This window comes from Neopsephotus bourkii, unplaced genomic scaffold (assembly GCF_033783945.1).
Source record: "Neopsephotus bourkii isolate Nb327-2 ecotype Australia unplaced genomic scaffold, CSIRO-AGI_Nbou_v1 NB_1574, whole genome shotgun sequence".
In the NCBI taxonomy this organism is placed as follows: Eukaryota; Metazoa; Chordata; class Aves; order Psittaciformes; family Psittacidae; genus Neopsephotus; species Neopsephotus bourkii.
The window spans coordinates 2367977-2393995 of NW_026902050.1; the positions used below are offsets into that span (position 1 = coordinate 2367977).

Here is a 26019-nt window from a genome sequence, read left to right on the forward strand (position 1 = left end):
TTATTTTAAACTTTTTAAAAATAATCTAAATATAGAGTGAAGAGGATTGGTATTTTTTAAAATTTGCTAACTAATAATGAAAGTTTTCAAAAGGTAGTGAACTATCTTTTCCTTTTACCTGTTCTTTGGTGCGGCCTATCCAGTATAACCATCTTTTTTTCCAGTCTGGACCCACCATATCTTCAATAACAGATTCAGCTAAAAAAAGAAAATGTGATATTAAATATCACTCAAAATACTGTAACCAGACAAATTTATAGTTCTAAAATTAGGTAGATCAAGAATGGACATTTTATGTTTAAGAACGTAAGATATGCCACACTGAGACAAGTCAGAGGTTTTCTGCTTAAAGCAAAAGTTGATGTCTTTCATTAAAATATAAAAATGACTGCAACCTGTAGTTAAAAAAATAAAATAAAATAATCTTACCTTGTTGCAACTTGCATAAAAAATAATTACGCTTGATAACCACAGATGGGCCAACTACTTTCCCTGCTTTTATCCTACCCTTCTACATGTGTGTTCATACCTTTTTTGACTCTGCAGATCTCTACTACTTGTCTTTCAGCCTCCTTATCGCAGAAGACCTACCTTTTGAGGCAGCATTCTGCTAAACATTTCTATCACTGTTGGTACCATTTTGAACTGTCACCACTATTTCAGTTGTGATAAAACAAAAGTTGCCCTGTAGTGAAGTGAACAAGATCCAAATTTGGTATACAAGAGTGGAATACAACACACAACTCACTGTCTTTGAGACGACTTTGGAGGGTCTCTTCCATAAAATGAATAGCTGCATCCCACTGCTGTTTATCAGATATTGACCGATCTTCTAAGGCATTATGCTGGATCACTCGCTGAAACACAGAACATCTTTTTAGCATAAAAGAAATAATTTATCCCAAATTCAGTAAAACAAAGATTATTGACATTCTCCTCATTTTTTGATTTCTATAAAAACCAGCATGTATTGGGAACACAGGATTTATTCAAGAGGCTTCTCAAAGCAGTGGCAAAATTATTTTCTTGTGCCTTTGACTCTCTTCTATAGCCTAATTGATGTAAAAAATGCAACAAACAATATGAAATCCCTCTGCATTACAGAATATATAAAGATGGCAATGAAATGCTGTTACCTTATATGGCTATTCTTAGCAAATGAGCTGATGCTAAACAGTTCTCACAAGATAGTCCATGGGCAGCCAGAAGATTATGGAGGACTTTCTCCTGAGCCAACCCAAATAATTTTCTTAGCTGGTATTTAGGGCAATAGTTAACATAAGGTAGTAGTAAAATGAACTGAGAAACACCAAATTATAACATTACATAGAAAAGGAGAGATGACACATCTCTCTATCATTTAATGATTACATTAAAAGAATGCAAAAGTACTGAATATGCCACTTAAGTAAAAAAATTTCAACAGCACTTATCCAATAATGCAAAAAAAAAAAAAAAAAAATCCACTACATAATACCAGGCTATCCTCAGCTCTCTCATTCCATTTATGTCGCTTAATACTTTCTTCTTTGACAGCTTGTTTCAGTTTATCAAAGATATCATCATGTTCTTTTCCTTTTGGTTCAGTCATGAAACGGGAAAATTCTTCTTGCAAAGTCTCCCATGCCACCTAGAAAGTTAGCAAACAATGCCTACTGATACAGACCATTATATCATACAACAGCTGATAATGGAACATTCATGACAATTCTTGCAAGTATGAAAATTTGCATACTTCCAAAAAACAATGTACAAGCAAAAGAGTAAGTCATTGGCTTTTCTTTTGCTGCCTTACCTACCCATTACTAATGAAGTCAAGACTAAATTTCACCTTGTTATGTTGCAGCAAGTGGAATTCTCTTAAACTTGCATAAATCTATTAAATAAATATACCAAGCTGGAAGGGTCTGTTTAACCTTTTAAGAGGCGGTTGTTTTTTTCTTTTTTAGTATGAAAAATTCACCACAAGACCAAAATACAATGTTCCTAATGTATATGCTTCTCAACATCAAGATTTTGTTAGCCTTCTTTTACGTGAAGGCTTTGCACAGATTATTGATTTTTTTTCTTTATTTAAATAGATAATTTCTCACCTCTACCGCTTTATTAGGTAGCTGCTTGTCAGTCCACTGCTTCAGTTTGATGTCTACAGTAGTGTTAAATGTCCCCGAGTTCATAGTCTGTGCTGCTGGAAGGTATATATTCTCAATCACATGAGTAGATACCCTTTCCCATAAAGTTTTCTGAAGAATCTCCTCCCTAAAATGCAAGTTGTAACACATATAATAACTTCTGGTGCAAAAGTGTCTAACAAGTATGCATTCCATTTGTTAGAAACACTGAGGAAACAAGGCTACAGAACAATGAAATACTACCTTAACATCAGGACACTACTTTAACCAAAATCTGCTTGGAACTAAGGACACAAATGAATAATGTTCTCAGCAGCAGAGACAACTTCACAAGTTGACCTCTACTGCTCTTATGGTTGCCACTGTACTGCACAACAGTTCCTTGCAGTCCTTAATTATACCAGTATAACCACAGAGAGCTGTGTGTGCATATGCACGGCAGATGAGGGAAAGACAAGGGGGCAGATTGTAAAGCACTGAAATTATTTGACTGATGTCACACACATGGAGAAACACAACTCCATGTGGGTTTTGTTTCTGTACTACTCTTGATTTGTTTGTTGGAACATGCTGTAGTTTTCCATCTGTGATTTTCACTGATTGTTCCCAGATCTGATAAACAGTGAAGCAAGTTGAGAAGCCCAACCTTTTGCTAAAATGTATGTTGACATCCATTTACAAACATTATCACATGACACTGTAAAACTAAGCACCACTTTCCTATATGTGTTTCAAGAAGTAACAATGGAAAAAATTTAACTTCAATCTTTTTAAATGACAATAAACTTTCTCAGGAAACTTCGCAGCTGCAGTGAGAAAACCCATCTGAGCCAGCATAACATGCAGCTGCTACCCACAGAGGCAGTCACCCTCCTTCCGATCCTGCCCCAGTCTCCAGTATAGGTTTTGGGTTTCTTGCAGATTAATTTTATCCTAGCTAAATCAGCTTACCATCAGGTTATATGAATGCCAGATTTGGGAGAATGGCAAAAGCTAAGAGCTGAAGAATAAAAACTACCTTTTTTTTGGTGGTACAAGACTATCAGATTCACTCAAATCCTTTTCTTCCAAACACTCCTAAGTTCAGAACACATGATTCAACCCCGACAATGCCCCTACTCTAACCAGATTTGCAGACAATGACTGAAGAGCTTCTCATAAATATCACTTCTCCACCCCTTTCAACAATGGCATAATTGAAGATTTCTTTTGTGCTTAAAGCATCCTCTTTTTGAGATTCAAAAATTTTGAAGCTGTCCTTCTGACATACCAGCTTAAATGCGAATCAAAGCTAGTAGTTTTCCTACTGTTGGAACAGATTTTGGCATATTTAGGATAGTAAAAGTGTTTACACAAAATAAAAAGGAACTCGAACATTTAAATGTTGAAAGAATTCACTCTAAATAAAAATTAATATTGCTACCAGTAAAAAAAAATAATAAAATCTCCTTAAAAAGCTTTGTTCAAAACAGGATGACTCGGGCAGTGCTCAAACAAAGATCAATTATTGATCATTCCTGATCGTCATTAGAACTGTGGACATGGCAAATTAATTTCACTTACAGGGTGTGCTGGAAACGGGCTGTTACGGATTTCACCACTTACAAATTCACTGTAGAAGGGCAGTCCTGCTATTAAGAACAAATGCAATCTCATTCCTTCTTTACTGACATGTCAATAAAAATACTCTTTCACTTTGCTTAATGCAATCAAACTTAATTGGAAGGAATGGAAATTTTAACAGGATGGAAACATTAGCATTCATCAAATGCACTGCTGATTTTAGGCTCCATCTGATGGCTAATGGAAGCATTTTTTCATAACTTAGGTTTCCAGTTCTACTTTATAGTTCATTAACTGCTGCAAAACTAGAATCGTCACTACATTTTAACCCTGAGAAAGAAATGCACCCACCCCATCCACAACAAAATTAAGTAGACTCGACATGGACCAGGGTACTTCAGCATCTATCATACAGTGAACAGGAACAAGCACAAAAATGGCAAACTTGTATTACACTTGGACTATAAAATAAATTCAGCCTAATACACTGCCTATAACACTTGCTCTGACCGCATTCACATGCCCAAAATTACTCTAACATCATTAAGACTCAGACATTTTATCTTGGTTTTTAATCAATGACCAAGTAACAGTACAATTCAGGTGACTGAAGGTTCTTAGTTGTGGTACAGGCTGCCATCAAAGTAATTCCTTGTATTTTCCTCTCAGCATACAGTGGCTTTATTATGCAGTGATGCTGTTAAAATACTTCAGCTAAGCTGGGTCTCTCTCACAGCTGTGTATGCCTTACGAAGAAGTGGGGCAGCACATTATGGTGCTACTTGGTTGAGGCTACCAAAAAGATCTACATGTAGGGTAAAATTTTCAAGCATCCAGATCAGCTTTCTTTACAACCAGGAATTACCAAATCTTTCAATTTCCAAATCTCTGATTCACAGGGATACAAAACTTCTTTTTTCCAAGGTCATATATATTATTTTGATATACACAGTGATAAACCCCAAATTATCAAGTTAAAGTGAATTACTGATTTATACTCCAAAAGAACATCTGAAAACAGCTTTATTATCACTGTTTCTTTTCATTTTTGAGGAATATCTATTGCTCATTATATCATATAAAACCAGAAGAAAACACTAACTGACATCATGTGATTTTTGTCAAAGGATTATGCAAGTGTTTGCTGATTCAGAACAACAAACAGACTGCTCCATAAGGATAAAAGACATAACACAATGACCTAAGAAAAACAGTTCCATATTCATATTTGAGAGTTTTAGTAAAACTCTGTATCTTAAAGGTGAACTTTTGCTAGTTAATGAAAAAAATGGGGGGGGGGGGGCAAGAGGCGAAGACACAGGAAAGAAAAAATTATCATACCAGTGCTTTGGTGTGACCTGAGTCAAGCTTATGACTTCATCAAGAATCTCATTCTTTGCTTTTTCAAACAGTTCATTCTGTGCAAAAGGCAAAATACGGAATAAAAAGGTTTTAAGTATAGTTCAATCATGTTTCCATACAAAAAGTAAAAACCAAAACCTTACACCTTCCAGTCATGTTCTGGACAATTTATGCATTTCTTGTACAGTAAACCAGGATAACTTACATCTTCCTACCCATCTCTTGCATGGCACTGGCCAAGCAGAGCATTTGAATATTCAGGGTCTCTATAAAGGAATTAAGAGAATGGGATCATAATTGTTTTGATATTCTGTCTGACTGAAAGACCAGGAAATCTAACTCCTCTTTGCCAGTTCTGTCATGATCACAAAGAAACACTGACTTAATCCTGTGGGTAAATTAGGTCAATGAACAGCACACAGAAGCGTGAAGGACTTCTAAGCGTTGAAATACCACAATTTTGAAGCACACTATTTCATAAAACAGAGAGATCAGTATTTCTTTACCCTACATTGTCCTCACATTTTAAAATCTCAGTACTTCACATTTACTTTAAGAAACATTTACAAATGAGATTAAATGACAAATTTTAATCCATAATTTTCAACACTTGGTAGCACATAAAGCAGTAATTTACCCTGTCGAGCTCTCGCAACCGGGGATAATTGTTCTTCCATTCAGTCTCTAGATTGAAACGTGTGGCTGCAAAATCAGAAACAAGGCCGTAATATTTTTCTTGTCTATCTGCACTTCTTGACTATCTTAGAAGTTCAGCTCCCAAAACTGCCAAAAATCTTGCTTATGACAAACCCTCCAATAACATTGAAAGTGCCTCTGCAAATGAGCAGATTTTTTTGCTGTCTATGTTCAGATATTCTGTCTAGAAATTGCAGGATTAATGCAATGAAAAAACGTAGTGGAAACAGAACCGTGCAACTTACATCTCTGTACAAGGCAGTTCTACCCTGGCTGATTAGATTGTATTTTTATTTGGGAAGCCATTGTGTTTTGCCCACACAAAAAAAATACTGTATTTTTTTTCTTCACACTTATTTACTCCTTTGGCTTTTAGAGCAAGTGGGTCCTCCATTCCATGAATATTTTTTTTTCTGTGTTTTTGTAAAGATGAACATATAAAACACAACTGCCCAAGCATGCTGGCAGAATAGTACAACATATATGGAAGACCTGTTTAACAGCAAGCTGCTATTTCACTTGGGTTTTGAAAAGATGTTTACCTTTAAAAGCATCTGCTTGCTGCTCCACAGACTCTCTCACCATTTTCCAAAAGCAGTCTGACACAGCAAGACTTAAGTTCTTTGTCGTTACCTGGTGTGCCTTAAGCATACATGTCCTGTAAAGGAAGACAGCTAGAGGAAATTCTTCCATTCCTTATCATGCTTTCTGTCCCCCATTTTCTCCTCACAAGAATAAAGCTTTGCTTTATATAGCAGTCAACAGTATGTCAAAGCGCACCTAACCCAAAATTGAGTCTCTTCCTCCAAATTATTCAGCGGGTAAATGGGGGAAGAAAGGGAGGGAACAACACACAAGCAAACCCAAACCCCCAGAATCCCAAAACACACACCACAAATTTTTATTCTAAAGGGTGTAGTGCAGGTACCGCAGTCCCAAAGAACATGCAGCTTACTTTCCTGAGAAATACAAGCCTGTGAAATCAAAACTATTTTGATCAACTGGCAGAACGCACATGCTAACCCTTTGAATACAACATTGTTGTCAGACCAAGATGACTGATATTTAGAGGGACTACAAATAATTTGGGGGCTGGATCCACTCTTCCCAGCTGTATTCAAGTGCCTAGACCTTGCTGGGAACTTAGTTCTTCTAGATCCAATGGAGAGACGCAGAAACATCTGAAGAGAGCTGCAAAACTCCAGCAGAATCAATTGCTGCCTGAAAATGCCTGGGTCTCTCCACTGACTTACAGAAGGCATTAGGAAACCTGGCTCACCTGTTCACCTCAGCAAGATACTTCATTTAAGCAGATTAAATCACAAACAGTGCCCTCAGTGCAGTCCTTTAATTTCAGCAAGAAAAACTGATGCTAGTATTTACCAACACAGGCTTACTTTAGTAAAAGGAATAAATAGCAACATACTTCAACAGCTTTGAATTTTGAAAAAATTCCTCTTCATACTCTTTAATAGATTCAATGCTTTCACTGCTGTTTCCTGGAGAAAGAAAAGAGTGCTGCAACAGTTCCATTTGGACAGTTTTCTCTGCTATCAAGGAGAAAGTAAGGAGAACCAGAGATCTCTTTACCTTTTCCAGTAACAACTGCAAAATAACCCAAAGCTTTCATTGGGAAGAGTTTGCCTTCAATTATTTGCTGGATCTACGAAAATAAAGGATTAAAAAAATTGTGGTTAACTATGCACAAAGACATTCCTTCCTTCATCATAGTTTCAAAGCCATATCTAGTTTTATCTATCCATAGAGTGCATTAAGAGGCAGTTTGTCATGGGACTTTGACTCCTACAGGTATTTAAAATAAAATAAAATAAAATAAAATAAAATAAAATAAAATAAAGTAAAATAAAATAAAATAAAGTAAAATAAAATAAAATAAAATAAAATAAAATAAAATAAAATAAAATAGTGGGGGACGTAAACCAAATAAAGCATAACACCGCAAAACACAAACCAAAGTGAAAAAGCCTATCCCAGAATACCATAAAGCCTTCTCAGAAAACACAACTTGCTCAGGTCACCTGCATGAAAAGAACCATTATTATAGCAAGTTGTAGCCAAGCTGTGATTGAAGTAATGTAACTGATCACTAAAAGCAAAGCCTGAGATTAAAACCACCACCACAGTAAACAGACAAACAGTGATGAACACAGAAATAAGCACTCAACACCATCCAGAACAGGCAGGTGAGGTCTAATATTTCTGACAGCATCTCATGTATTTTTCCATGTGTGACTTAAGCCATCACAATATAAGAAAAATAGTTTCAACTCACCCTGCTGGGACTAGCCACATTTTTCTCAGCAAGATCAACTTTGGTCAACACAAAAATTGTCCTTTTTCCTTGAGGATCCATTTGGCTGACTAAGTCTGTGACAATACTGCGTTCTGCATCCACTGATCCGTCTAAACCAAAAAAAACCAATACTGTATTTTAGGGACTATACAATCTAAAATGCAGTACTAAATACATAGTATACATCAAGTAAGTTTCATGTTGCAACTTACAAGCAGTAAAATTACGCTTACATTCAACTTTTGGACACAAAAAGTGAAAACCTGCTTTGTTCCCAGTATCATTAAGAAATATTTGTCGTTGTACAAGTTTTGAACAAGTACCAGCTCACTCAAAATACTAAACTCTATTATCGTCTGCTGCCTCCAAAACACTTTTGAAGACATACTGAATTTTATTATCGCTACTGTTTTCTCAAATGATAAAAATCTTCCATCATGAAGTTGCTTTTTGAAATGGATACCAAAGGTACCTTAATTTAGAAACATTCTGCTTTGTACACTATGCAAATTATCACAAATGGGAAAAAAAATAATAAATCAAATCAGGACAGTCCCCAGAGTAAACTAAGAATCACAATTAAAAAATAAAAAAACCCATGTCAGTCCATAAGCATCTAGACTCTTATTACCTTGAATACAAAGGATGATGGCATTAGGATTCTGCATGTAGGCCTTGCTGATGCTAAAGATAGTTTCCTTAGTATCTGGAGCCATACCTGATGTCACAGTCTTTAATATGTATATGAAGACATGTGTTTGAAGGAAAAAAGAAAACAGAAGTATGTAAAAAAGAAAACAGTTAATGTTCTCACCTTGTCTTCAAGATTTTTTTTTTTTTTTTAAATCTATTGCATACTTACACTAATGACTCCAGGTAAATCAACCAATACCATTCTCTGCAAACCAGGACCTTTCACACTTAAGGAGATGGTCTGTGAAGTAAAATTGAAATTAAAGGTTCAAACACTCACCTTCTTTGTATGTAATTACTTATACAAATATATAAAACTATCTAAGTGCACATTTATATGCATATGCTTTAAACCAGCAACATCCTGCAATTTTAAATAGGAAATCCAATTTTATATACACAGAACTGTGATACAAAATTGATTTTAACAGTCCACATACACTTTGTATAGTGCAAAATATTACGTATACACAAACTGGATTCACCAGTGTTTTATTTGAAGAATACTTACAAAAGATGCACATGTACAGGTATTTGCCACTAAATATTTGCAAGTCTTACCTCAGTGCTAACAGTGCATCCTTCCTTCACACTGTTTCTCATTCTGATTTCTATTTCATTTCTCAAAGCTGCAAGCTGTTTTGAGAAAAGAAATATATCAAATATAGAAGTCCTTATAATCGTGACAGAAGAAAAATAATTTAACAAGTTTACTTTGAATTAAGATCTCTCTTTATAAATACCATCTCAAATGTATGTTGAATAACTAACTTGGGTAAACAGGTTGCTAAATGAGAGATTACCTGCAGACTATCACATAATCCAAAAATGTCTTGGCACAAGAGCTCTTTCTGTATTTTATCCACTTTAGTGCCAGCCAAAAACCACATTAAGAGATAATTTAGTAATTAATATAATGCCTTGCCCACTATACATATTTCACTCTAATTAAACATGGGCTAACATCTCACAAAGACACAAATTTTTTTCAGAGAATTAATAAAAGTCACATTAACTTCCAGTCACTTCTTTATACTTACATCCTCTTCCTTGGTCAGATCAAATTCCCGAGAGCTGTCTTTGAATAAAGCCACATGGTGGGGACCTTCACTAAGGGTTACCTAAATGGTAAAAGTCTTATATGAGAAAGTATGGCAAATCTAACACAGAGAAACATGAGACGTAGATAGCACATGCACACTCCCCACTGGAGACAGACTACTATATGTAATGTTTATTCAGCACGCTACTACTTACAGCAGAAACTACTACTCTGATAGTATATATGGGTCTGATAGTACATATAGGTCTGAAACAGTTTTGTCATTGACTGTATCAATAAAGTTGCTTAGAAGCCATTTTATAAATTAATGTTTACATATATTTCAGTTAATGGCTTAATCAGAGGGAGAACAATATCAGAAAACATTGATTCAGAGATCATATTTCTTACCTTAACAGGGGAACGTGTCATCATCTCCCCAGACCCTCGAGGGAATATGCGGGCTTGGGCGATCATTTCTAACACACTGGTTTTTCCTGCACTTTGATCTCCAACCACCACCACCTTAAGTGAAAGTTTAAACAGCCATTGGCTTTCAGCAGGACAACCCAGAAGCTTAGACAAAAGCTGACTAAAAAGACGTTAATCTGTAGCAATGCTGGCTGTACGATGCTTGACAATAAATGTATTGGTTTAAACATTAAATCCTTAAAACAATACTAACTTTTAATCATGCAAAAAAATTGACTTGGTATAAAGACAGCAGTCTACTGCCCTACAGAGCTAACCTGCCAGGCCACCTAATGAAGAGAGGAAGGGCTTGCTATTCTCTTGGCAGGCATTTCTTCTCTTCTTGTACAAAATCCTTTCAGCAGGTGAAACACTGAAGACTACTCATGCACTTTTACCTGGAGAAGGCTGAATTCTGATGTAGTTGCTGTGATGTAACCATCTTATTGGACTTCTATAGAAGCCACCAGTGCTACAGGTGGTTGTGCAAGCAGGAAGGATTCCTGGCTCTCCCTTATACCAGCAATGAGGCTAGCCAAACCCCTTTTCACACTCACCCCTCCAACAGCAGCACTACTGTGGGGAGGTTAGCCAGGCACCTTGCCTCCTCCGCTCCACATGTGGGAAACAACAGTCATTTTACAATGCTGAGAATGCTGGGGTGCCTGGTCCAAAACCATTTAAAACTAAAAGCTAAGGACAGCTGCAGTATCTAACTAGACAGGTTTTTATCTATGAGCCAAGACACACTAAAAATAATTACATTGGTTATTCTCAAAATTCTCTTGCTGCATTTAAAGTTGAGAGTCTATCTTACGCAAAACCTCTGGAGTTACAAGAAAATAGCCTAGAACTAGCTCTGGATTATCCTGGAATATAATTGTTATACTGAATTATAACACTGGTGTTTCACTAAAAAAAAAACAACTGATTTTTTTAATCTACTTACTCGAGGTAGGTGATCTTGAGTGTTGTAACTGGCATCGTAATCAGACAGGATGTCGAGTACCTCAGAATACATATCAATCAAGGATTTCTAGGGAAAAAAATGTACAGAGAGAAAACACAACCAATTAACAGAACAAAGACTGGGTTTTAGTCTACTTCATGTGTATATACTATAAACTCATCCGTAAAAATGTATTTATTTTCTCCTGATGGCTTAAAACCTAAACTGTCTATACTGCAGCAGAGATCTCTGTTTTATGAAGCATGATACCAAGCAAAGCCACCCGTTCTCTTCTCTGGACAAAAATACTGCAGGTGCATCTTGCTGAATAAGCAAAATGAGAGGTCTTATGTACAGTGGAACAGAACAAAACCGCTCAGACTTCAGTTTCCAAGTTAAGAAGCCAAACTGAGTTTCTTACATTAAACATCTACACTTGCATTTTCAGCTTGAACAGTAAGTGTTAATAAGGGTATAAAACTATCAACCTCATTCTGTACAGACAAGAACACCTTATCTTCCAGTTCACAGAGGAAAGACGAAGATCCATATTGGTCAGTGATGCAGATTGAGGCAAAAAGCATCAATTTTTAAAATGCTCAAGATGTTGGCAGACAAAAGCAAAGAATATTTAGTTCGATCCCCCTGGATTTATACAAGGTTGTTAAAAGATGTTTCCTAACCCTGTAACTATATTTCTAATGAACACAGCAAGACCTACGACAAAATGCTGAGTGTGTGAGAAGAGTTGGAAGTATATCTATTAGAAAATACAGTGAAGCTACATAAAAAAATCTAATCCACATTTCCTACTCACTTAGGTAAGTTATTTAATTAGACATGGTAACCTCATTGTGCTCTTCAACTGAAGCCATTTCCAATAGTTAAAAAAGTATAAAGGCCTTAACACGTCAAAAAGTTAGTAAAGATAGAAAAAATGTTAAAAATGAATTAACTACAGCTTAGAATAGCATCATGAAAAATATGGCATAATTGTATTCCAGTGGTGATCTGTGAATCATAAGTACCTTTAACTTCCTCTGATGAATTCCCTTGTCATCTCTTTGCAGTACCAATTTTCTTAGTTCTTTGTTCTCCTTCTCTAATCGCTCCAGCATTCTTTGATATTTGAGCTACAAAACAATGGTACAAATATACTTTTGTAATTACAGAAACACTACACTCACATGAGCAAGTTCTTCAGGCAAGTCTTTCAAAGATACAGAAACCTTTGTCACCACTACAGTTTATTAAAAAAAAACAAAATCATTATGAGAAGAATGTTGGGCTTTTTTCCAGCAACACAACACCTTTGCTTAAAAAGTTTTAATAAGACCACAATGTTCAGATCTAAGGATACATAAATCAATCTTTAACTATCGTAAACAAGTACCATTTTCAAAGGAGCTACAGATCAGCACTCAGACAGAAATTAGTGTCAGTGGGAACAGGCTTTCAACCAAGAAGATTGCAGGGCTTCAGTTTGAATTTGCAAGCTTAGTTTAGACCCTTTCTTTACTATATATATATATACACACACGTATATTTGTATATATATACATACACACACATATGTATATGTGTGGATATATATATCTGTCTCTCTGAAGATGAGACATATAGTTCCAATACCTACTCTGAAAACTGTTTTCTATGATGTAATGATGTACTTGGCATGTGTACTTTATAAAACACATCAACTTTCAAACTGTTACAAAAAAATTAATGCCTTAAAAAATAACAAATACATAAAAATGTTACAATATTAAAAAATAAATGCCTTAAAAATAATAAATACATAAAAATGTTACAACATTAAAAATTCCTACCAATAGCTGTCACTGCTGTTCAAATTTTCAAGGTTTTGATTTACTTAAAAGGACATCACTTTGAACAGCACCATTTTCTTTAGCTTCTTAAAGGGATTAAATCGCAAACAGAGGGCAGAGAAAGAGCTTTCAAATGACCCACATCAATTTTCATGTTAAATAGTCCAATCATAAAACCAGTTGTAATTGAAAGAACTACTTGCTGCTTCACAGTACAGATATTCATTAGATTTTCATGGAAGAAAACAAAACCAATACTTTGCTACCCCTGAATGCCACTGAATGTCTCACCCCACATATCCTATATAATGTCTATTTTTCCACCTGGACCTCTGATGAGTCAGCAAATGCACTTAAAAGCTTCTTTACTAGAAATGACATTTCCTAAGATTAAAGGGTTAAAATATAACTCCTTAATAAGTAAACTAATTTCCTTTCTGCAACAAATGTGCCATTGAAACATATAAGCTATCACAGATATATTTAGTAGCACTGAAATGATGAAAAAGAGAATAGTAGAATGTTAAGAGTAAAATTAGCGCACATAACAACTTAAAAACTGGAATCTCACTACTGTATTTATGTAACACTCTTGGGCTAACTTTACATTTCAGGAATATATAGCACTAAAGTCAAGGAAGGTATTTAGAGAAAGTAAGATTACATATTTGCCCTATTCTTACACTCCCTCCTTGCATTGACAGTCACTGTCAGAGAAAGAACAGACTGGACTGACCTTTGGTTTGTGCTAGCAATCAACTCCATATTGATAAGCTCAAAGTTTGAAAAAAGCACTGCATTTTTACCAGATCTGTTCAGGTGTGCTTTTGTCTAGTAAATCTCAGTCTGCTGCACACAAATCTCTTCTAAAGACATCAGTAACTCAGAAGAATTACCTGAGTACGTAAAAGTTCTTCTTGAAGTTGATCAATCTTCTCTTTGTCAGAAATCTACAAAGAAAAATAATCATGTCTACTAACTCACTGTTTAGTTTATCCACTGCAAGAAACCAAATCACAAACTAGAAGCTTAATTCCACGTGAGAAAACTGACTTTAAAAGCAAGTAAAATTCTTTAATTAGCATTTGAGATTTAACTCTGATGGGAAGTCCCATCTGCAACAGGAGGTTCATACCAAGAAAAAGATGTCTGAAATCAATACATGCAAATGCAAAAATTAACCCTTCAAGACTTAAAACTAGAAAAGCAAACTTAGGGAAAAACAAACTCTACATGGTGCTCACAGTTTTCTGTCCACTACCCTAAATTTAATTTTTGTTGCCAACTTGGAGGATCTTGTATGCTCATTTCCTGAGTTAGCAAAATCTGAATAGGCTATAATTAAAACACCTGCTTGCTACAGAATACTTCCAGGTAGGTATTCATTATTTCTGAATCTTCAAAGGATTCTTATTTTGTGTTTGTTTTTCTGAGTTACAATACTAAACATGCACGCATAACTTAATATCTGTAGTTAAGACAGTCTTGAAGGGTTATTTTAAAATATTTAAATTATACTAAAACCTGGGAAAATTAGTATATTATAATACAAACATTTTGAGATTCAAGGCATAAGTGTAGTAAGGTAAGGCAATTACAGCCATTCTTAGTCAAATATTCTCAAAATAGGTCCATCAAGATGTAATAAGCTGTTCAAAACTTCTTTTAATAACACAGAGGCAAAAGCATAAATGGTGCAATACAATGTCATATGATGTAAATATTTACAAGCAACTTAAATTCTCATGGTTGACTAATTAAATACTAAATTTAGAAAAATAATAATCTGAAAGAACAATATAGGCAAAAGTTTCAGTAGTTAAATAAAGCTCATGTGACATTTACAACTCAAGTTAGCTTCACATCAGAAAGCATATTATCTATAATGCAGAAGACAGCTGTCATTTAGACACAAATCAATTTAGATACTATGATTTCACACCAATTGTTACACATTAAACAAGAAAAAAAATCCACAGTTATTCAAAGTGAATTATATTATTTAGCTATTAAATCTGTAATACACAGGATTGTATATTCATGAATACATGAAGAATTCATTTCATAGAAAGCAAACCAAGCTGACACTCCCATATATATAAAGTATTTTCTTATTCACAAACAACAAAAAGGAAGTGCTGTAAACTGACTTCCTGTCCATTTCTGTTAATTAGTTCAGTGACAGCAAAAGTGCATCAGAAACAGGGTTAGTTTAGCACACAGACAACTTGATGCATGTAGCCACAAAGTGGTATATGTAAAGCAGCGTTTACATATACACACACCTTAAACACCTCAGACACATAAGTGTAAAATAAAAATAGATGGGCAAAGAGGATGGGGTGGAGGGTCAGAAGCAAGAAAATGAAGGAAAAAGCAGGATACAGATTTTCAAAGCAGTTAGCATTTTCTTGCTCTCTGCTCTTAAGTAAGCTGTTCCTCAAAGTACTTCTGAGGCCTTGATGCATCTTTGAAGTACAGATTATAGACACATTACCGCTAACCACATGAGTGCTTTTATGTACAGTATACATTTGTTAAATACAGTAAGCAAAAATATTGCAGAGCTACATGTTGCAAGATCTGAAGTATTATCTAGAATTATTTAGCATTAGATGATTAATTCTAACAAGGACAATTAGGTAAGTTCTGTCAAAAATAACAAACAGCTCTAGAATTATGTATATGCTCCAGCATTTGGTTCAGGTGTGCTCTGCATGTTAGTACATGCAAATTTGAACGTCTAATTCATACTCCTGCTAAAAATTTTTATGTTGCCAATAAGAGCTAAACTATTGTAACAACCTGAAGTGCTAAATCATATGACTAATCTATAATTTCTATTCACAAAAAAAAAATAAAATATCAAAATGTCTCTATATAGGCTCAGCAATATTTGTTTAATTCAGTTCAGTTTGGTTTGTACAAGATTCCTCCTTCTTTCTCCATTGCCACCATAAAGACTTACAAGAAAAGAAAACTCTAGGGCCCTTTATTAATCAAGGGCTCCTGCATAGGGATGTAGGTACCTCTTTACGAAGATTACCAAAGCTCCTTATGCACATTTTGCAGTAGTTGCTTTACAACAACCTTTATCACACACCGTATAAAATAACTATGTGCCTCTGAAAATTCAGTGCCTCTGATACCCCAGTTATTGGTTTTGTACATTTTCTAATCAGACTATAAAAATTCTAAATTGATCATCTACAAAAACCTACAATGATTTCCAGTAATACCAATTAAAGCATCTAGGCCCAGACAAAATGCATGTAGTAAGCAGCCATGCACACAGCAGCTATACAAGGCTAATCAGTTACACTGCTAAATATTTATCAAAAGGTTAGGAAAAAAAAATAAAATCAAAAGCAAACAGTTACATTTTTGTTTTTAATAACCTCTCCTGACTGTGAGGCTGTTCTTACCATTATTTAATTTACAACTGAAGTAGATTTAATATTGAGCAAATTAACAATGGAAAACATGCAAGTAAATTGGGCAACAGAACTTCCAAGAACACAAATGATCATGTTCTCCAGCAGACAAGCAAGCAAGCCAACTCAGTTAAAAAATAACAAGGTTAGTGTATGTCTTGTCAAAAGGGCATGCAATGACTTATTTCAATGACACTAACAACTTCTTCCTCCATAGGCAATTTGGATCAATGACTGGAATCTTGAAGTTATATTCTTGTTTCAAGATATTAAACAAAATAGTTTTCAAAGAAAATTGAAATCTCTTTCAGTTTGTTTCAAGCAAAACTATTAATGTGACAAACATGACACGTCATAGGCACATATGCCAAAGAGCACATCTGAATACTAAATTAAAGCTTTCTATATACAAGGACAGTTAGACTTCCAACACCCAGAAAACCAAGAGTACCTGCCTTGGAGGACATTTACAAAGATAACCCTTACAGTTATGTCACAGCTTAGGAATTGCAGAATTAGTTGCAAGAAAGCACTCACAAGGTAGAATTTCACTCAGAAACAAATACAATATCAAGCTCACTTTTTTCCAGATTGCATTTATTAGGCTGATACATTTTTATATATCGGATATTGTATTGCCTTTCCAGTAATTTTTACATCTTCACACATTTTACTATAAACTTCAAGCTACTATTCCATACTTCCACTCCCTCAATGAATTGTGTACAATCTTTGTAATACAATGCCTAGATCCATAACTGAGGACAGAACACATCACTGCTCTCTTAAATCCAGATAGAATATTAATTAATAAATTTTACAAACAAAATATGAGGAAAAATTGCCTCATTCTAATTAAAAGGAAGATTAACAGATTAGAGTGGCCAGGGTTTGTAACTCTAAACCATAAAAAAATAACATAGCAAGGAACAAAAATATTTGAATTTATGAGTGCTACTGTAGTTTCAGAGAACTGTGATATCCCTTTTTGTGGACAGACTACAAAGCATGACAAGTGCAGCTATGCAACTATGTCTAAAAGCTTAATTCACATCTGTCTTCCTCTTTCTGTGGGAGTTATCTTGAGATGCACAGAAGATAAAGCTCTGTACGCAGTGCTCAATTCCAAAGCTGTTGAAAAATATGAGTAATCAAAAAGATTTTCTGGGGCACAGAAGCAGTGAAAGTAGCAAGGTAGTTAAGAATTACAGGTTGTATCAGATTTGACAATTAAAATACCCCAATTTAAGAAGTTCTTCCAATTCATCTGAGTTGTATAATAATGAGTAAACTGATCAGAACTTAAACTAAGTAAAATGACATGCAGATGTTCAACAACTACAGCATATCAGTATAAACCACCCTTTAAGAGGGAAAACAGGCAGAGGAATACCTTTGATAAATATATAATAAAGACAGTATTTAACTGTTCATGCAAAAGCGTTTCTAAGGAGCTGCTGTAATTTTCAGGCTGGTAACAGTACAAAGCAAGAAAAAACATTCCCCAAAACATATTGTCTGTAAATACCTATACTCTTATAAACAGAGCTACTGTTAAGTAACAGTAGAGAAGACACTTGACGTTTATTCACATACTTTCCTTAAATGCATTATTACAGTTTTTATAGAGGCAGAGAATAAACAAGTTCAAAGTGACACAAAGTACCTGTTCTGCTTTTAACACCTTGCTTTAAATACAACTTGGTTAAACTGAAACAGGCCTATACATCTGTAGTGAAGTTGGCGGTAATAATTATTTGAGCCCATACTTAATTAGTTAGATTTTTCTAGCTCAAATGCAGAAGGCTGAAGTATCTGATTAGTGTGAATACAGTACACATTTTCCCTTAAGCCATCACCTTTCGTTTCTGCTGGGAAGAGCCCATGTTATATTGGCCACCGGCTCTGCGCGCTTCCTCTTCGTGCTGCTGGATTTGTTGTTGTAACAGTATGAGTTCACCAAGCAGGCCCTGCCATGAGTTTACAATAAAAAGGAGAGGAAAAATTTGGGGTGTAAGGAGAACAAAGTTAAACCAAAGGACATGACAAAGACAAATGAAAGCCAGGTATGAATGGGTCAGTTCAAACAAAAGTGAAATTTTGTTAGCAAGATCACTTGCTAGCTAGCTGGGTGTGGATATAGTCAGCGAAACCATGCATTTTGCAAATCCAGGTAGAACAGAACATTAAACATTTAGCTATATTTTATAATTATATTCAACTTTAACTAAGCAGCTAAATCTTAAATTCAACTATCCTGGTTTTAAGCTATTCTCTGAGGTTTCAGAATTTTATTTCAATTATTCATGCCAAAAATTCTCAGCAATTTTTCACAACTTAACCATATATGTATCTAAATAATGTGGTTTGGATATTCCATACAAAGCTGTGCATAACAGCTAATAGGCTCAGATTTGTCGGTGAAATAAAAATTCACATTTTATTCTTATTCCCAGCAACACAGGCAGTTTATAGAAAGATGATTTTGCCTCCTACTTCACTTTCTCAAACTAGAAAAGCAAAGTAGTTTCTAGAGCATAAAGAAAAAGCTCCCCCTCTACTTCTGTAACACTGCAGTTTAAATTCATGCTGTCATAGTACTTCCTGATCATTTCGAAGTGCCTGAAACATAATGCTTACATACATGTACTTCAGCCTTTCTATCAAGCTTAGTTCTCTTCTCCATCCACACCAAATACTCTTGTAATGGTAAACTGTCTTTCAAAATTAGTTTAGAGATACTATGCCAGCAGCTACCAGAGACTTTATGTACAATTTATATCAGAGAATGTAGACAAAAGTATCAATTAATTATTTAAATAAAGCTATTAAAAAAAACCTAAAAAATCAATCATCTAAGAAAACACTTGGGGAAATGCATGGTTTCAAAAATGCACTTCAGGAATCAAAACAAACCCTGAAATAGAACTTTGGTGTAAGAATTCAAGACACCTGCCATCAAGTTACACATCTGTTGCATGGAATACACAGGCATGTACACAGAAGGATAAACAACACAGAGAATGGAAAAAAAAGAGAGACAATCAAATGAACAAATGCAAACACCTGTTACATAGTGATTTTGTGTAATATTTCAAGAATAGAAAAATCTTCACATTTGTATTTCACTGAACCACTTTAAGATTTAATAAATTTCTATACTGCCAGACTAGCAAAGGCAGTAGAGCTCTGCCAAGAACTCAGCCAAAAGATTTAATTCCTATATAGCAGCAAGGAGACCTCACTGTTATATTATTAGAGAAGGAATAATAATCTTTTGCCATTTTGCACACAAGGAAACTTTCAATACAACCTGAGAAGAGACCTGAACAAAGCCTTCCATGAAGGCCTTTTAGCATTTAAACAGCAACTGTAACAAATGTTTGAAGTCACTAAATCTAGCTATCCAATGTGCAATTAATAAAATACTAAAGTAAGGAATACAGTCATTTAAGAGGCTTCTCAGTAACACTTCTTTGCATATATCAGTCAATAATCTTATTCACTCTCTTTGCTATTTCTTACTTTACAGGTTAGAATTAAAAAAAAAAAAAGAATTGAAGAAATATAAAGAACCTTGAATGACACAGAACTATACACACAACAACTGGGCTGGTATGAACCAAGACACAAACAAAAATGTTTGTTTTTTGCTGTCTCTCACTGGACGCTACCACTGTTTCCTCCCACAGGAAAGTAATCACTCCAGTGTAAAACTGCATTTACTTTAAAGAATTTTATCTAGACAAATAAATTAATGTGATTTCAAAACCCCAGCTGTTTACAAACATTATACTGTTATTTTTGTTACCAAAGAAACAATGCGAAGAGAGTAACACCAGCTGACAAACACAGTGGCATATATCCTGAAAGTCATCAGAGAATCTGGGTGCACAATAAAGGCAAAACAAGTGCTGATACTGTTACTGCATATGCTTAAAAAAACCCCAAACCACCCAAAACAAAACAAACAAAAAAAACCCCAAAACAAACCACACAAAAACAAACCAACCCATAAATCCCACAACAAAACCCAAAACATTCTCTTAAAGTTAATAGGCTGTATTTCAGTTGAGTATGAAACTCCTTAATTTAAAACTATCATGACTAAAGTATTTGTGTTGCATTTTCACAAGCAATCAAAGCCCTCTCTTTTTACATATGGTGACTCTTTCCACTTTTTCCCCAGTAGCTGCAGTGTGACTATTCATAAGAAAAGCTAAGCCACAATAAGTTCTCGCAGGAAAAAAAATTTTGAGGGATGTAACAGAGTGAAAATGATGAGGAGAGTAGAGATCAATTGCTAAGAATTTGAATAAATGTCACAATTTTATCCAGAGTACCTACAAACCTGGGAATTAAGTTGGGAATACAACAGCACTATAAATAAAGAAACTTTATTGCATAACATGCAAAAATAATGTATCAAATGAGAAGGTTAAAAAAAAACCAAAAAAACAACCAAGTCAAGGAATTCTTCTTAAAAAAACAAAAAACAAAAACCTTCAAAAGTTTTTTTTTCACCCTCTAGCAGTAGCTGTAGTGAAGAACCACAGAATTACTGTGCTGCTTACACTGAGTGAAGGTAACTCTGTGCTGGCTGAGCAAGCAGTCTACACACTGCCAAATCCTCAGTAGTGGATTCAGGTTCAAGGCATGAAATTTTATCAAAGCACCAAAGGCAGAGAAAGGACTGTGTGGTTGGTTTTGAATTACTTATTTATCTGACTTCTAAATCCCATATCAATACTCAAGTCATCTTTTTCACATGCACTTCATCACAGCTATAACCACTATTTTATATATATATATATATGCATATATAAAAATATAAAGTATATATTTTAATTGGGCTAAACTTTGGAATTTGTTTGCTTTAATTGGAAGCTGAAATTGTTGAGGAAATAGTTTTGGAGACAGACAATATTGCAAGATAATTTTCTAAGAAGTTAACATTGTCATTTGAAGTGCAAGCCTGAACTAGTCCAACCCATACAATAAAATATTTTACAACACTATAGCTTTTATAACTAGCCATTTTAATTTAATTATTTTCAAAAAATTGTGCCTTTTTTATTAAATAAGAGATTATAAGATAAATACGTTAGCTGGCAAGAAGCAGTACAGTCTGATTTGGTGTCTCGGACAATGTTCACTCTCTCAAAGTTATCTTCCCAGCTTACTAGTTTCTCACTCATTCTACAGGAAGTTTTTAGAGACACATGTGAGGACCATGCCAAATAACAGCTCTACAGAATGTTCCTCCAAAGAGGAATTCCTAGATTCCTTTACCAGTTACTCATCTTTTCCACAACCGAACAAAGAAAACCAGCTCACCAGACACATTTAATACCATGCTACAAGCACCTTATATATCCATACAGTCACAACTCTTAAACTAGCATTAGTTGGCAGTGGAAAGCATTGAATGAAAAAAGGCCATCTAACCCATTGTCTTGAAAATAATAATTTTGCTTGGCAATAAACTAAGTGATTATACCTTCTTAGGTACTCATACGTGCCTTATGTGAAATGTTATGACCAAAGTCGATCATATTAATTAGCAAATCAACACTTCCAAGCATAACATACGGGATATAATTGGAATAGCAAAAATTAATACATCAGACTAAATTTTCTAAACCATACTGCCTTATTATGCTGATATTTTCCATACTACAGCCAAAGTTTTGTTGGCAACATTCAAACGCAGTTGTCACTGCATCAAAACCAGCCCATAATAAGTAACAGTGATATTACTGGTATTCAGTAAAAATCTCAGCTGATTTAGTTTCCAAAGACAATAAACTAAGATGGCCACTTCTTCACAAATCAACAGTATTTTTTATGTTTTAAACTCCGAAACCGGTATTAAGCAATCACTCATGGGAAAATAAAATAATATATATGGACAGTTTACAGACAAAGGGGAAACAAAAAGCCAAGTTAATTCTCATCACTGTTCTAAAGGGAAAAAAGCAGTTACAAGTGAGTATTATAGAGGTTTCACTATATAATGCCATGCAGAATTAATGTAGAATAAACGTATACATGCCTGCATATACAAAAATGGCTTTTACGTAAAAGCCTGAGTTATAATTCAGACACTTTCAATTGCAAAAATAATTACAAATTCCCCAGTATATATTTTCTGCAATTTGTAAAAAGAAATTTAAAAAACATACATAGGAAAAATGAAAGGCCTTTAAACAAAGAGCATCATTACAATTTAGGAATTTAACAGAAATAGGATCAATTAAAAAAAATTAAACTTCACCTTATCAAAATACAGTAGCATATTTTTCCAAAATATAGTAACAAAAATGTGACGTATGCTCTACCTAACTAAAGAAAGTAAAAAGACAAACTGCTTTAAGAAACCGAAATTCTTTATAAAGGCAAAAATCTTTAAGTAAGAATCACAACTGTGAAAATGTCAACAACAAGGCTTCAAGCAGAGATGCTTGAAAATACTACAGAAGCCTACACCAACTTCGGTAATAAGCTAAAAGCTCAAGTGCCACTGAGAACATGCCCTGAAAAATCGCAGATGAACACAAAATACCCAAAATAACATTCTTATTAAAAACCAGTTTTCTTAAGAATGTAATTCCTACAGATTTTTATGTCTGCTTTTTATTTTACTTACACCAAACATTCATTATCATTGTACCCTTTATATATTGAAAGCAACAATGCATACTCAAGTCATTTTGAATGATAAACGCTATTCAAGCTGCTTCAAATAAACATCCACAACTAGCTACTGAAGCACTTTAAAAAAAAATTTCCTTAAGACATTTTTAGTTTTGAAAGAGAGTAATTACCTTCTTGAACTGTTTGTCATTGTCATATCCCTGGTCAGTAGCTCTGAATGCTGTTTCCCCTGGAGAACCTAGGACATAATTACAGAAACTCATTATAATATGCAAAAGGTACTTAAAAATTATCAAACTACACCTATTATAATATTGAAGTCTCAACCCCTATTATTAATTCAATAATCTTTGAAGTTCCTATTAAAAAAAAGATTCATCTTAAAAAACTGCAAAAGAAATTCTGTTTAAAACTCGTGAAAATTTTATATCATGTTTGTGACTCAGATTAGTTACATCACAAGGCAGCCTCAGTTAGACTCTCAGTTCTGAAATAATTTCAAAATTAATTAGTTCCGATAAACATGAAAGGATAATACAAATAAACTTGGCATTACTGTAACGAGAAAAAAAGTAATATTCTTTTTATTGTAATGACAGAGATTTTCAAAACAAGCTTCTGGAAAATGCCTGAAATAAAACACCTCTGCTAATGACTGTGACAGAGAAGTGACAACTATAAATTTATTCTCGCAGGGAAGGATCTAAGTATTTCTAAAACAGTTGGAAAGTATTTGTAAATCAATATTGAACTGATGTAAATATTTGTGTTTACATTGATATTCACTCCTCTTAGTATAGTAGGGTTTTAAGTTTGCTTTAGAGAGGCAGGTTAAGGGCAGTAAAAAGGGCTTTTACACACCTAACAACAGAAGTAGATCAGAAGCTCCTATGACTTCACTAACCAAATTGTAACCTGTGAAAAATCAGCAGAAGAGGGGAAATAAAAATTATAAATACAAAACAAAATGCAAACAAAGATGAGGGATCTTTGTTTCATTTGGAGGAGCACACAATCATAAATGGCAACTATGCCCGTGGGAGAACAGTAACAAATAATAGGTGACATCTCACAACACCAGTCAGTAACACCATGATTTTAAACAGCCAAAATACGTAGAAGATTGTAATGTACTTGACACTGTTGAATTTGATCCCTACTTAGGCACTTGCTGAGTTTGTAGGATTAATAAAGTAGCTCCATTATTGACAGTATTTTAAGAAAATGAAAGCACACTTCTAATGCAAACTGATAGGGAAGACACTAAGAGCAGTGACTATAACACCTCACAGACGTAATCTTTTACAAATACAGTAATTCTTAATTATTAAGGCATATAATAATATATATTAAGGAATAATCTTGCTTTTTATTACAAGACGATTGGGTGAAGTTTTGAGTTGGGGCCATTAGCAAGTTAGAGATGATGTTTACATTTCTAAGGTACATTAGACGCAGGTACAGACATTTCTAAAAACTCCAACAATCAGAAATGTCTTACTGAAGTCCTCCAAAACCTAGCAGCCATTAAGTCTGATGGAAAATATCATTCAATCCAAAATAACATCTCTGTTACAAATCTCTTATTTTACATGCTTGTAACCTTACGAATCATCATTCTTAATAAACTAGCTCTTTTCTTCTGTAACAGCTGTGGTAATGTTACCATCAGTGCCACTCTTCTCCAGTTTCCAGCTGGACATGCCCAGCTGATTTTTATGACTCACTAAAGCAATCTAGCTTTCAATCTGTTTGTTTAGAGTTGCACAAGAATTTTACTTTTCTATTCAATTTCACATTTTCGTTTGCTACTAGAATTCTTGTTTTTAAAAATATATTACACTTACCTGTGTCCATAACACTTTCACATGAGATATTCAATGAAAAGTCATGCATTTTCAGGATCCGCTTTCTTTTAGTGTCTAAGGACATATCTGTAACCTCATCTTGTAACAGCTTATGTTTCCAAAATTAAAACTAAGCTGAAAAAATGTTCTCACCAGGAGAAAAAAATCCTTTCAGTGAAGTGAAGCTCTCTCCAATCTTGTCAAAGTCAGGCAGAAGTTTGGCAAGGTCATCTGCATCAGGAAGGGCTTTTATAAGTTTTTCTAGGAAAAGAGTACAACAGTTAATGAGTAAGGTTTTTTTCCCTACTACTTCTGTGAAGAAAAATGGCTTATGCTATAAAAACTAGCTGATTTTTAATTTATTTATTTTTTAAGTAATGCACCTCCCACCACCTCCCCCCATTAGTGTTGGGAAAGATTATCAGATCCAAAAAACTGCTTTTTTAGACTTTGAACTTTCTGGTAATTTGGTTGCCTCAGGTAGTTTAAAATTGCCTAAAACTTATTGCTGCATTTCACCACCACATTCCACGTTATTCTCTCACACATTCTGTAGAGGATGTTTTAAAATCACACAAAACTGTAACTAACCTCTTATATATTTTAACAAAAGCTTATTTTTCAATTTCATAAATAAGCCAATTTTGTAATCTTTAAAAAAAACCCAAAACTTGTTAGATTAAAAGTACTGTAAAAATGTAGTGTCCCATAGCAATAAAAACAAGAAAATATTTGTCAGTTATTCAATTTCTGCATTTATCTATAGAACGCTCATACATGAATTAAAATCTTATGCCTTTTTTTTTGAAGACCACCACCTTACAACCCTGCATATATAAGTAACTCAGTCCTTATTTTTCAGATTTCTATGTTTGATCCAAAAATATCAATAAACCTACTGTAACCAGAAGGTTCAGAAAATGTCTATATTTACTGTTTTCTTTTCTCCTGCCTTTTCAAGATAATTTTGTAGATAGGTAGGTTTACTATTGTGCATTTTCAATTGGTCTTTTACTCATATGTATCTTTT

The 26019-nt window shown here is 34.3% G+C and overlaps 1 protein-coding gene across 9 annotated transcripts in view; it reads right to left on the reverse strand.

The window, feature by feature from the left end:
* The window catches only part of OPA1 (OPA1 mitochondrial dynamin like GTPase), a 60838-nt gene that overhangs the window by 29738 nt on the left and 5081 nt on the right, over positions 1-26019 (reverse strand). For 3 of the 9 annotated variants that reach the window (XM_061371434.1, XM_061371431.1, XM_061371433.1), the window contains exons 4-25: positions 25143-25250; positions 24004-24057; positions 23313-23380; positions 18345-18455; positions 13948-14001; positions 12251-12355; positions 11223-11309; positions 10214-10327; positions 9801-9881; positions 9322-9396; positions 8930-9001; positions 8699-8798; positions 8047-8177; positions 7344-7416; positions 7180-7252; positions 6296-6411; positions 5695-5759; positions 5037-5113; positions 2094-2259; positions 1478-1630; positions 749-857; positions 119-198 (exon numbers count right to left, since the gene is read on the reverse strand). In XM_061371434.1, the coding sequence (XP_061227418.1) occupies positions 119-198; positions 749-857; positions 1478-1630; positions 2094-2259; positions 5037-5113; positions 5695-5759; positions 6296-6411; positions 7180-7252; positions 7344-7416; positions 8047-8177; positions 8699-8798; positions 8930-9001; positions 9322-9396; positions 9801-9881; positions 10214-10327; positions 11223-11309; positions 12251-12355; positions 13948-14001; positions 18345-18455; positions 23313-23380; positions 24004-24057; positions 25143-25250 (2072 nt within the window). The remainder of the gene's footprint in view (positions 1-118; positions 199-748; positions 858-1477; positions 1631-2093; positions 2260-5036; positions 5114-5694; positions 5760-6295; positions 6412-7179; positions 7253-7343; positions 7417-8046; positions 8178-8698; positions 8799-8929; positions 9002-9321; positions 9397-9800; positions 9882-10213; positions 10328-11222; positions 11310-12250; positions 12356-13947; positions 14002-18344; positions 18456-23312; positions 23381-24003; positions 24058-25142; positions 25251-26019) is intronic. The other 6 variants (XM_061371436.1, XM_061371432.1, XM_061371439.1 and 3 more) reach the window with 3 other exon arrangements.